Source organism: Elephas maximus, chromosome 9 (genome assembly GCF_024166365.1).
Source record: "Elephas maximus indicus isolate mEleMax1 chromosome 9, mEleMax1 primary haplotype, whole genome shotgun sequence".
Classification (NCBI taxonomy): Eukaryota; Metazoa; Chordata; class Mammalia; order Proboscidea; family Elephantidae; genus Elephas; species Elephas maximus.
In genome coordinates, this window is record NC_064827.1 from 36653697 (window position 1) to 36666485 (window position 12789).

The following is a 12789-nucleotide window of genomic DNA, read 5'->3' on the forward strand; positions in this document are numbered from 1 at the left end:
TCGACTCGACAGCAACGGGTTTGGTTTTTTTTTTCTGGCTTTTATATGAAAAGCGGAAGAAAACATAAACTAAAAGTTACTTTATTAGAGGTGAATTAATTCTTAATCCTTTACTAACTTAACATTCCTTCTAAATAATTCTTTTAAGAACACTTCTTTCTTCCTTACAAACTTTGATCAAAAGAACTCTGAAGCTTTCAGCTTCCAGTGAAATGTGGAGGAAAAAAAAGGATGGAGCCAGGTTTGCATCGATGCTCAACGCAGGCCTAACATGAGGAAAAACTACCAGTACTATAACACCATACAGACCTGCCTACCACAGAATTGCTTCAAACAATCCTCACGTAATACACGGGAGGTACATTGCTTATAATAAAACTTATGAGTTCAGGTGAAGCACGCTCTGCGCTCTTGCCACAAGAGTCTTGCAACACTCAGAGAGGTTGCTACGATTATTCAGAAAAGCCAAGTTTTAAATGCTGAACTTCCACTCCCTTTTCTACGCAAACCGGCGTTCTTTATTTCGGGACAGTATTTGGATACTCCGAAAAGAAACGTTAGTGTGAAATCTCGCGAGACCACTTTGCGTTTTACTTCTGTAGCGAACGGGAGCTGAAGGCCAACGATTGGCTGATCTGGAGGAGGAGCCTCTTCCCGTCCCGCCCCTGTTGCCAGGATACGCGGCAGCGCTCGGTGCTTGCTGTGAGTCCTGAGGGCCCAGGAACTCCGTTCGTGGATGAGCGGACACCCGCGAGTGGGTCAGCGAGTGCGCGCGGCCGGCCGATAGGCTTCGTGGTGGTGGCGGCCTCGGAAAGGGAGGAGCACCCCGGATCCGTGCGATCGCCCTCCTTTCGCGCCGGCGGCGGTGATAAATCCCAGGTTCCATCCCTCCCTCCTTGCCTCCCGCTCGGTTGATTTTACCTTGGAGATGCGGATAGCTCCAAACAAAACAAACTCTTAGGCCTTTAACTGTTACCTTCGGGCTCCTCTCCAGGCCTAGGAGGTTCCCAGTTCCAGTCGGGCAAAAGATGCGCAGACCTCGCCTCAGACAGTTCACTGAGTAGATTTGCCCGGCGGCGATCAGAGGGAACTATCCAAGAGCCTCAGAGAAATTTTACTCAAATCTCAAAGTGATGGACTTGTATTTGTAGATCACAGCTCAAGGGACTTGGCTCCTTTCCAGTTTAAAGGTGTGAGAATGGCTGGCTTAGGGAGGATAATGACGATGATAATAATAATGGTAATTATTGTTATTATTATGAGTGAGGTGTTTCACATACATCATCTGTAATCTTCACAGCACCTCTGCATGACAGGGCTCATTGCTGTACTTCCAGTTTACAGATGAAGGAACTGAGATCCAGAGGGGTTAAATGACGTGCCAAGATTATACGGCTAGTTAGTTAACTGTCAGAGCTGGAGTTCAAACGCTCATCTTTCTGCAATCAGAGGCTAGGCTGGCTCTCTGACTGTGTTGTGTGGATCACCTTGCCGTGGAGTCAATTCTGACTCATAGGGACCCTAGTTAGCAGTACAAATATATAAGTGCCCTTTTTTTTCCTCCCAGGGATTGATTTATGCTAAGCTTTTTTCATTACAGTAGAACAAAAGTAGTACAGCAAAGAAAATAGACTGGAAGCTTGTTAAAACATGAATGATTTTAATTAAGTATATCTATATATTGTACATTTTCTTAAAGTTATCAGAAAGCTAATTCCACTGGAGGCTTATTGTATCAGGTTTTTTTTTTTTTTGAGAAACTGTTTTGATCATAATCCTTGTCTTTTTAAAAGTCATTTCATTGAAACTCCCTTTTTCATTTGAAATAATTCTATTACTTTGTGTACAGAATTCACAGTGGAAAGAAAATATAATCAGGGAATTAGTTGCGATGGGAAGATTGTATGCTTGGTGTGAACCTATTCAATATAATAACGGTATCTGAATGGAAATTTTTAGTAAACAGTTGAAAATTTAGAGTTGGTGCTCAATTTAAATGACATAACTATAGACATTGATTTATATGTCATCACATAGTTTCAGTTCTAAGAAAGGATGCAAGATTATACAGAATATAGAAGCAATTTGCATAAATGTGAAACTACCTATAGGGTCGCTATGAGTCAGAATAGACTCGATGGCAACGGGTTTGGTTTTTGGTTTATGTGCAGTGTACTACTCTCTTATATTTTCTATTCTATTTCATGTTTAAAGCATATTGGTCACAACTTGCCAAGTTGTTTTTTACCACCCACAATTTAAAAAATACTACTCTAATTTATCAACCCAAAATTTAAATAATATTTATACTATAATGAATAAAGGATCTGATAAATTGGAGAGACTGAATTAAGAAAGTGGTTAAAAAGAGGTATAATGGGAATAAGATGAAAAATGGGTAGAAGGAAAGATTAAGGTCACAGAGTATTTTAGTGAAGATTTTTGAGATGGGAGCAATTCCAAATGATGACAAGCTCCTGATTTCTATCTGTGGCTATGAATAACTGAAATAGAGTTGAGATGGTTACTGAAATTGAAGTAGGGAACTGTGAAGACGGAATGTTAGATGCTGGATCTAGTATCCAAATGGAAGTTACCCAGGATGATGGTGGAACCTGGGATAGAGAGACTGAGAACTAGGTAGAGAAGACTTAAGTAAAGATGAGGTAGAGCACAAGAGGTGGCTAGATAATAGTAACCAGGTCCCTGGTCCTCAAAGGAAGAGCATTCTGTTTATTTTATTTTTCTAAGCACCATCTCCTTTGCTTTGGAATTGTGGGACAGGAAGCAAAAACAGCCTTCAGTACCAAAAGTGTTATCTTCAGGGGAAGCAAGGATTCTGTTACCAAGATGTCCTAGTCATTTAGTGCTGCCATAACAGAAATACCACAAGTGGATGGCTTTAAGAAAGAGAAATTTATTCTCTTACAGTCTAGGAGATTACAAGTCCAAATTCAGGGTGTCAGCTCCAGGTGAAGGCTTTCTCTCTCTGTCAGCTTTAGAGGAAGGTCCTTGTCCTCACTCTTCCCCTGGCTGAGGAGCTTCTCAGGCACAGGGACCCCGTGTCCAAAGAATGCACTCTGCTCTTGGTGCTGCTGTCTTCGTGGTATGAGGTCCCCAACTCTCTGCTTGCTTCCCTTTCCTTTTATCTCTTGAGTGATAAAAGGTGGTACAGGCCACACCCCAGGGGAAACTCCCTTTACATTGAATCAGGGTGGTGACCTGAGTAAGGGTAGTGTTACAATCCCACCCTAAGCCTTTTAACCACAGGCAGAGATTATGATTTATAACAGGAAGATCACAAAATGGAGGACAACCACACATGGCCTAACCAAGTTGACACATACTTTTGGGGGGACACAATTCAATCCATGACAGAAGAGTTCAAAGTAAAAGGAAGTACTTCATAATAAGATTGAGAATATAAGAGAGTTAGCCATGGAACAGAAACACAGAGAAAATATTGAGAGAGAAAGAAGATCCTGGATATGTTAGAGGGAGGGTATGGAAGGAAAGTACAGGAGGGGTCGTTAACTAGAAGGACTTGCATTTTGGTTAGAGAATAGTGAGATGAGGAAGGCATGTTGTAATGTATGATCTCAGGGTTCAAAATGGAACACTGATGTCAAATCTGAACAAAATTAGAGCAGGCTTGCAAGAAAAGTCATCGTGGATTGAATGATTGAAGGAAAGGTATGGTGGGTCATTAGTGTCTTGCTGTAGAAGACATCAAAGGAGTATTGAATTATTCATTGTTTCCAAACAGTGGTTAAAGTGAACAAGCAATGGCCAGTAATCACAAACCTTCGGCAGCTCGCCCTATTTCACGAGGTGGAATTGGGTTGACAGGAAGACCCCCTTCTGGAATACGGCCCCCATCAGGAAATATTCGAGTGGCAACTGGAGTAAGTTTAAGATAGACCAATGTAATGCTTGTGTATATATCCTGGTAGAAGTTCGAAATCCTTTTTATACTAAGCAATTCTTCTTTGTTGCACCTTTATTCCATGACCCTACTATTAAAAAAAAAAAAAATTTTTTTATTAGATATATATATGTATTTTTTTAAACATCTGGAAATGTAAATGTCAGAGACTGTCTGAAAGCTACTATTGAGGGAAAGATGTCTATCTTTTCTGATATTAAAATTTATTTTAAACCTATAATAATTAAATAGTGTATTGGGGACAGAATCAAATGAAATGAAATTAAATATATGTAAGAATTGAGTATATGATTAAGGCAGCATTTCAGATTAGTTGGAAAAGCATGGAGTATTCAATAGTTCATTCAAATAACTGGTAAACTATTTGTAAAGAAGAAAAAAAATTGATTTCTCCTTCATACTTTTTATCAGAATAATTCAGGATATTTTATAGATTCATATTTAAAAAATGAAACCATAAATGTACTAGAAGAAAATATAGCCAAGTATTTTGTATAAACTTAGAGGGGCTAGACCTTTCTGAAAATGACAAACGGTACTAAAGAGGAAAAATATTTTTATGTTTGAATTTATAAAAATTGAAAACACTATTAAAAAAGTTAAGAGAAATGACAAACTCTTAAAAATATTTGTAACATATATGTTATGCATATGGTTTAGAATCTTAAAAATGAGAGAGCAAACTACTAATTTGTACAAGTTCTTTATATATTAAGACTATAAACTTTATGTCTGATAAAAATTCTGTGAGATTTCTTTTGAGGAGTATTGTTATAAAACTATTCTAAAATTCACTAGAACAAAAAAAAAAGCAAGAATAAGAAAATTTTGAAAAATAAAATACTCTGATATTAAAATATAAACAATAAATAAAACATTGTTCCGAAAACCACAGCAGCCTAGAAACAGATTCTAATAAGGGTTAAAAACTTAGTATAAGATAAAGATAGTGTCATAAATCAGTGAATAAATGAAAGAAATATATCATGTTGGAAAAATGTGGATAAAGTTCATAAATTGATCATTCTAAGCAGAAGAATATCCTTTAAAGATAATTATCATATTTATGCAAATAATGCACACCTTCTACATTTGTTTGCCAGTCACACCCTCTGCAACAAGCGTCTTCTACAAACATTGAAGGTATGCATTATTTGCGTAAAAATACGATACACTTTCATTTCTAATGGTGAAAATTTGGAAACATCTAAACAACAACAGGGGAGTGTTAAATAAGTTATTATAAGTCTATCCCTGGGTGGTGCAAATGATTAACATGCTTGCCTGCTAAATGAAAGTTTGGGTGTTCCAGTTCACCCAGAGATACCTTGGAAGAAAGACCTGGTGAACTACTTCTGAAAAATCAGCCTTTGAAAACCTTGTGGCAACCCCATGTATATCAAGAGTAGAACTCCCTAGAAGGCTGTTAGGTAGCCAATAAAAATCTATTTTCAAAGAATATTGAGGAAATAATATATCTTTATAATACAATACTAAGTGAAAAAAAAAGTGTGATGCCAATTTAACATAATTTACATACGCATAGAAAGAAGCCAGAAAGAAATGAACACATCAAAATGTTGATAGTAATTTCTTGAATGCTTGCAACAGATGGTCTCGACTAACTTGGGAGGTGTATAGGACCAATACACTAACTTGGATAGTAGACCAACTGCAAATTAAGGTAATTTTGGGTCCTGTATTTTTTTTTTTTTTTATTTAGTTCATAAGACGAGCAGCATTTTGTGGAGGGAATAATTTGTTAATCAGCTTCTTCCCTCCCCCTGCCAAAGTATTTAGCTTTTTCTAGAAGTTTAGATACGGTTATTACCATCATCATATTATATAAAAAGACTTTTTTAAAGTCTTTATATATATAGTACTGACCTGGGGTGTTTTCTTTTAATCTAGTAAGAATTAACTTTTTCTAGTTAAATATTTATAAAAAGAATCTTCACATTTATTGCCCTCCTACTATTTGCCAGACACTTTAAATATTTAATGTTTGCAATTTTTAAAATAGTAAATGCTCATTGTAAAACATACAGTGTCTGAGAAGTGTCAGAGTTTCCTTCCCCATACCCGGATGTAACCACTGTCAACACTAAAGTGTCAACACTTTTTCTGTAAGTTTACAAACGTGAACACACATACATGTGTAGTTTGTATTGTATTGGTCTTTTCCAAAATCAAGATAATACTATGTACATTGTCAATTTATCTTGTTCTTTTCTTCCATTAATGTGTTGTGAGTAGGTTCCCATGGGAATACATATACGTCTACCTCATTTTTTTTAATGTGTACAGTTTTAATGTATACTTTCTTCTCTATACTGTCAGCTAATAAATGAAAAAAAACACACACACACACAGATATTTGAATAGCGGTCATAATTATGCTTGTATAGAGACAAAGAGGAAATTATTCAGAAGGCTTACCAAGGGAAAGATTTAGCATTCTCTCCCAAGTATAACCCTGAACTGATTTTATTTGAATTTGTAGCTGATAGTGTTCTTGTATCACTGTTCTCCAGAGTGTATTACTGTTGCTGGCTCCATATTGAAAATAAGCCCCAAGAAATTCTCAGAGATACTTAAGAGCTGTTAGTTGATAGAATTAGAGGCTACCAGCTAACAGGATTTAGAAAACAAGCAAAATGAATGGAAGCTGCTGTGTTCAACCCCTATCTAAAATTTCTAAAAACAAAACGAACAAACAAAAAAGCAAACCAGTTGCTGAATGGATTCCTACTCAGGTGACCCCTTTTGTTTCAGAGAAGAACTGTGCTACATAGGGTTTCAATGGCTGTGATCTTTGGGAAGTAGATCAATAGGCCTTTCTTCTGAGGTGCCACTGGGTGGGTTCTCACCACCAACCTTTTGGTTAGTAGCTAAGTGCTTAACTGTTTGTGCCAAATCTAAAATTTCTACTGTGTACTTAATCTATTACTTTGGTCTTTGACCAAAAGTGGAGAAAAGAATGATTAAGAGGGAAAGAAAGATAAACAGAAGAGGGAGGGATAGCTGCAACAGTTTCAGGCTGTCTTTTGTACCTTCCATGCCTGTACATACTTAATGAACTGACAAGAAGGGAGTCTTTTGTCATTTCCTCAGGGTGTATATTGTTATATTGGATTTTGCAAACATGAAGTAGAGAGTCATGTAGCGTAGTAATAGGAATGCCTGTAGAGTGATGTAAGTGATGTAAGTCCTTTAGTCCACCAATTTGTGGTGGAGTTATAACTTTTTTTTTTTTCAAAATGAAAAGTTCCTTATTTTTTCTGACTTAAAAAATAATATATGCTCATTATAATACTGAAAACACAAAAAATGCATAACGGACAAAATAAGACTCAATTGTAATATTATGTGGAGATAACCACTGGTACTCTTTTTTCCGTATGGTCTTCCAGAGTTTGTTTTAAAAAAAATGGAATCAGAAATACTGTTTTGTAAATTTTTTTTTTTTTTTTTTAATTCACTACAACTTGTTTAACCATTTACTTTGGTGGTCATTTGGCTTCTTTCCAGTTTGGGGTACAGGTAGTCCCCAGTTTATGAATGTCCTACTTATGAACAACTCATACTTACCCTTTAATATTATGAAAATATACCCTCACTGTCGAGTCGAATCCAATTTTTAGGGACCCATGGGGTCTGCAAGGCTGTACATCTTTATGGAAGCAGACTGCCACATCTTTGTCCCGTGGAGTGGCTGGTGGGTTCAAACACCTGACCTTTTGGTTAGCAGCTGAGTACTTTTAACCACTGTGCCACCAGGTTCCCTTTCTTCCACTAAAAAAAATAATAAAAAACCAAGCCCATTGCCATACAGTCAATTTGGATTCCTGGCGACCCTATAGGACAGAGTAGAACTGTCCCATAGGGTTCCCAAGGAGTGGCAGGTGGATTTGAACTGCCGACCTTTTGGTTAGCAGCTGTAACTCTTAACCACTGTGCCACCAAGGCTAAGAACCATATGTACCTGTTTCGACTTACCTACAAATTCAATGTAAAGACACAGGAACAAATCTCTTTCATAACTTGGGGACTACCTGTATTTTAAACAATGTCTGTACATAGCCATGGTGTTTTCGATCTCCTCATATGCATACGAAAGTTAGACAGTGAATAAGGAAGACTGAAGAATTTATGCCTTTGAATTGTGGTGTTGGCAAAGAATATTGAATATACCGTGGACTGCCAAAATAACTAATGATTTGTCTTGGAAGAAGTACAACCAGAATGCTCCTGAGAAGCAAGGATGGTGACACTATGTCTCACATACTTTGGACATGTTATCAGAAAGGATCAGTCCCTGGAGAAGGGCATCATGCTTGGTAAAGTAGAGGGTCAGCAGAAAAAAGGAAGACCCTCAATGAGATGGATTGACACAGTGGCTGCAACAGTGGGCTCAAGCATAGCAACAATTGTGAGGATGATGCAGGACCAGGCAAGTGTTTCATTCTGTTGTGCCTAGGGTTGCTGTGAGTTGGAACCAACTTGACGGCACCTAACAACAACATACATAAAATGGAGCCTAGGTAGTGCAGTAGTTAAGAGCTATCACTGCTAACCAAAAGGTTGGTGGTTTGAATCCACCAGCAGCTCCTTGGAAATCCTATGGGACAGTTCTACTCTGTCCTATAGGGTTGCCATGAGTTGGAATCAACTCAGCGGTATCAGGTTTTATACATAGTAGGAATCGACTCGACGGCACTGGGTGGTGGGTATTTTAAAATGTAAGGAAATGTCTTATTTAATGTTCATAGAATTTGAAATGTTAAAGAAATTTATTATGTAATTGTATTAAATGTTATTTAATATTTCAGAAATTCAAAAATATAAAGGTATTTAATAAACTATGTAGAATTTTGTTTTTGTTTTTAATTTTCTGTTGTTTTATAATGGTGGAGGTATGGTGTTATGCATGTTTATTAAAAGGGAAATCATGTTTGTCATTTAGATGCCACCTGGAACAGCAAGACCAGGCTCTCGTGGTGGACCTATAGGGACAGGAGGAGTTCTGTCTTCTCAAATCAAAGTTGCAGATCGTCCTGTAACACAACAAGGTTTGAGTGGAATGAAAACTGGAATGAAAGGTATCTATTTTAAGGAGATGAATGTATTTTCTATAAGAAGTATAATTAAATCAGAATTAGGATGTGAAATTCTTATTCCTTGATTCATAAAATTGTGAGGTTAAATAAGAGAATGACTGTGAAAATACTTCTGAGGGATTCACAGTCTTCAGCTGCACTGTCCAGTATAATAGCTACTGGTAACATATGGCTACTTAAATTAATGAAAACTGCATGAAGTAAGTATTCTCTTCCTCAGTAGTACTACCCAAATTTCAGGTGCTCAATAGTAACATGTAGCAGTTTTTTAGATAGCACTGGTATAGAACATTTCCTTCACTGCAGAAAGTTCTTTTGCTGGGACAGGCCTAATTTGTTTTTGTTGTTAGGTGCTATCACGTAGGTTCTGACCTATAGGGATGCCATGTACAACAGAACAAAACATTGTCAGATCATGTGCCATCCTCACAATCGTTGCTTTGTTTAAGCCCATTGTTGCAGCCACTGTGTCAATCCATCTCATTGAAGATCTTCTTTTTCGCTGGCCCTCTACTTTACCAAGCGTGATAGCCTTCTCCGGGGACTGGAGATAACATGTGCAAACTTTTACTTGTGTGTGATATTAATGTTATTGTTCAATAATTCCCACATTCTGTTGGATCATCTTTCTGTGGAATGGCCATAAATATGGATCTTTTCCAGTTGGTTGGCCAGGTAGCTGTCTTCCAAATATCTTGGCATAGGTGAGTGAGCACCTCTAGTGCTGCATCCATTTCTTAAAACATCTCAATTGGTGTTCTTTCAGTTCCTGGAGCCTTGTTTTCACCAACACCTCCAGTGCACCTTGGACTTCTTCCTTCAATACCATCGGTACTTTATCATATGCTGCCTCCTGGAATGGTTGTACGTCAGTGAATTCTTTTTGATTCAGTGACTCTTTATATTCCTTCCATATTCTTTTGATGGTCCCTATGTTGTTCAATATTTTGCCCATAGACCCCTTGAATATTGCAACTCAAGGCTTGAATTTTTCTTCATTTCTTTCAACTGAGACATGCTGAGCATGTTCTTCCCTTTTGGTTTTCTAACTCCAGGTCTTTGCACATTTCATTATAATACGTTACTTTGTCTTCTCAAGCCGCCCTTTGAAATCTTCTGTTCAGCTCTTTTACTTCCTCATTTCTTCTATTCACTCCAGCTACTCTGAGTTCAAGAGCAAGTTTCAGAGTCTCTTCTGACATCCGTTTTGGTCTTTTCTTTCTTTCCTATCTTTTTAGTGATCTTTTGCTTTGTTCATATATGAGTCCTTGATATCATTCCACAGCTTGTCTGATGTTTGGTGATTAGTGTAAAGTGTGTCAAATCTATTCTTGAGATGGTCTCTCAATTCAGGTGGAATATATTCAAGGTTGTATTTGGCTCTCATGGACTTGTTTTAATTTTCTTAAGCTTCAACTTGAACTTGCATATGAGCAATTGGTGGTCTGTTCTGTAGTCAGCCCCTGGCCTTGTTCTGTGTGGTGATATTAGTAGAGCTTTTCTATCATCTCTTTCCACAGGTGTAGTCTGTTTTATTTCTTTGTACAATCTGCCCTTCATATCTGCAGGTTCCACATCTGTGGATTGAATATATTCTGGGAAAAAAAAAGATGTATAGTCATACCCTGCTATAGCCTCCTGCCATTTCACAGATCCTCAGTCTCTCTACAGCACTCGTTGTTTGGGCACTGTATGTGTTGTTTCTGACATGTACTATGTAGTTAGGCATATGATGGTTGCATCTGTACTGAACATGTACACTTTTTTTCTTGTCATTATTCCCTAAGCAAGGCAGAATAACAGCTATTTACATAACATTTACATTGTATTAGGTATCATAAGTAATCTAGAGATGATTTAAAGTATTATGAAAGGATGTGTATAGGTTATATGCAAATATTACACCATTTGCTATAATGGACTTGAGTGTCCTCAGATTTTGGTGTCCGTGGGGGATCCTGGTACAAATCCCCTGAAGATATCGAGGGACGACTGTATTACATCTGGTGAAGTCCACACGTGTAGTCACCACTTATGTTGTTGAAAAAAGGCATTTCCAATGAATTAAGTCTCTGGTCTTGCAAAATGCTATCATACGATCTCCAGCGTCGTTTCTATCACCAAAGCCATATTTTCCAACTACTGATCCTTCTTCTTTGCTTCCAACTTTGGAGTTCCAATCACCAGTAATTATCAGTGCATCTTGATTGCATGTTTGATCAATTTCAGACTTGAAAAGTTGGTAAAAATCTTTAATTGGTTCATCTTTCTCATTAGTGATTGGTACATAAATTTGAATAACAGTCGTTTTAGCTAGTCTTCCTTGTAGGCATATTATCCTATCACTGACAGTGTTGTACTTCATGATAGATCTTGAAATGTTCTTTTTGACAGTGAATGTGATGCCTTTGCTCTTTAATTTTTTGTTCCCAGTATAGTAGACCATATGATTGTCAGATTCAAAATGGCTGATACCAGCCCATTTCAGCTCACTAATCCTTAGGATATCCATTTTCATGCATTCCATTTCATCCAATTTTCCTAGATTTATACTTTGTAAATTCCATGTTCCAGTCATTAGTGGATGTTTGCACGTTTCTTTTCATTTTGAGTCATGCCGCATCAGTAAATGAAGTCCCTAAAGCTTGGCTCCATCCACATCATTAAGGTTGACTGTACTTTGAGGAGACAGCTCTTCCCCAGCTGTATTTTGAGTGCCTTCCAACCTGAGGGACTCATTTTCTGGCACTGTATCAGACAATGTTCTGCTGCTGTTCATAAATTTTTCACTGGCCAGTTTTTTTAAAGTAGATCCCCAGGCCCTTCTTCCTAGTCTGTTTTAGTCTGGATGCTTTGCTGAACCGTGTCTACCATGAATTACCCTGCTGGTATTTGAGATACCATTGGCATAACTTCAAGCATCACAGCAACATGAAGGCCACCATGATATGACAGTTGACAGACGAGTAGTGGAGGCCTTATTTAGATTCCCTTATACCCAGTATCCATTCAGTCAGCTTGTCTTGCAAAGTCTCCTGTTTTAACAGCCCACCTCTAGTCCCATCTTTTTGATCTTAATTTAAATTTCCATTATTTTGCAAGACATTAATTTTCTTTTCCATCTTTTTGGTTGATTTGTTAAGAGAATTCATGAGGACTATATGAGAATTGGAAAACCCTGGTGGTGTAGTGGTTAAGAGCTATGGCTGCTAACTGAAAGATCAGCAGTTCAAATCCATCAGGCACTCCTTGGAAACTCTATGGGGCAGTTCTACTCTGTCCTGTAGGGTCGCTATGAGTAGGAATCAACTCGTTGGCAACAAGTTATGTAAGAATTATAGAGTGTAATTCTGATTGTGCTTTGGATATGCTATTTTGGTGGTATTTTCAAACAACCAATACTAACACTTAAAAAATTTTTTTTTAGGTCCTCAGAGACAAATTTTAGACAAATCTTATTATCTTGGGCTTCTTAGGTATGTTAAATAAATACCTCTTTTTTATGTATGATTATGAATATTTAGCTATGGTACTTGTTAAGATAATGAGGTATTTGTTGATTTCTAAGAATTATTTTGCTTTGTGATATAATTTGACTACACTGCAAAATAGAAGTAATAATACAATTAGACTGAGATTCTTAATTTCTTGTATTTGTGTATATATATGAACTATGTATTTCAGGTTTACATTTTTCATCTACTGTATTTTTATACAAATAAT

The 12789-nt window shown here is 37.2% G+C and overlaps 1 protein-coding gene across 5 annotated transcripts in view; it reads left to right on the plus strand.

Annotated features, from left to right (window-relative positions):
* The first annotated feature begins 673 nt into the window (after nt 1–673).
* Nucleotides 674–12789, plus strand: part of IFT74 (intraflagellar transport 74) — a 127092-nt gene continuing 114976 nt past the window's right edge. For 3 of the 5 annotated variants that reach the window (XM_049895988.1, XM_049895989.1, XM_049895990.1), the window contains exons 1-3: nt 7358–8399; nt 8913–9048; nt 12494–12542. In XM_049895988.1, the coding sequence (XP_049751945.1) occupies nt 8211–8399; nt 8913–9048; nt 12494–12542 (374 nt within the window). In that variant the 5' untranslated portion in view covers nt 7358–8210. Of the gene's footprint in view, nt 880–3766; nt 3906–7356; nt 8400–8912; nt 9049–12493; nt 12543–12789 lie in introns of those variants that run through there. The other 2 variants (XM_049895993.1, XM_049895992.1) reach the window with 2 other exon arrangements.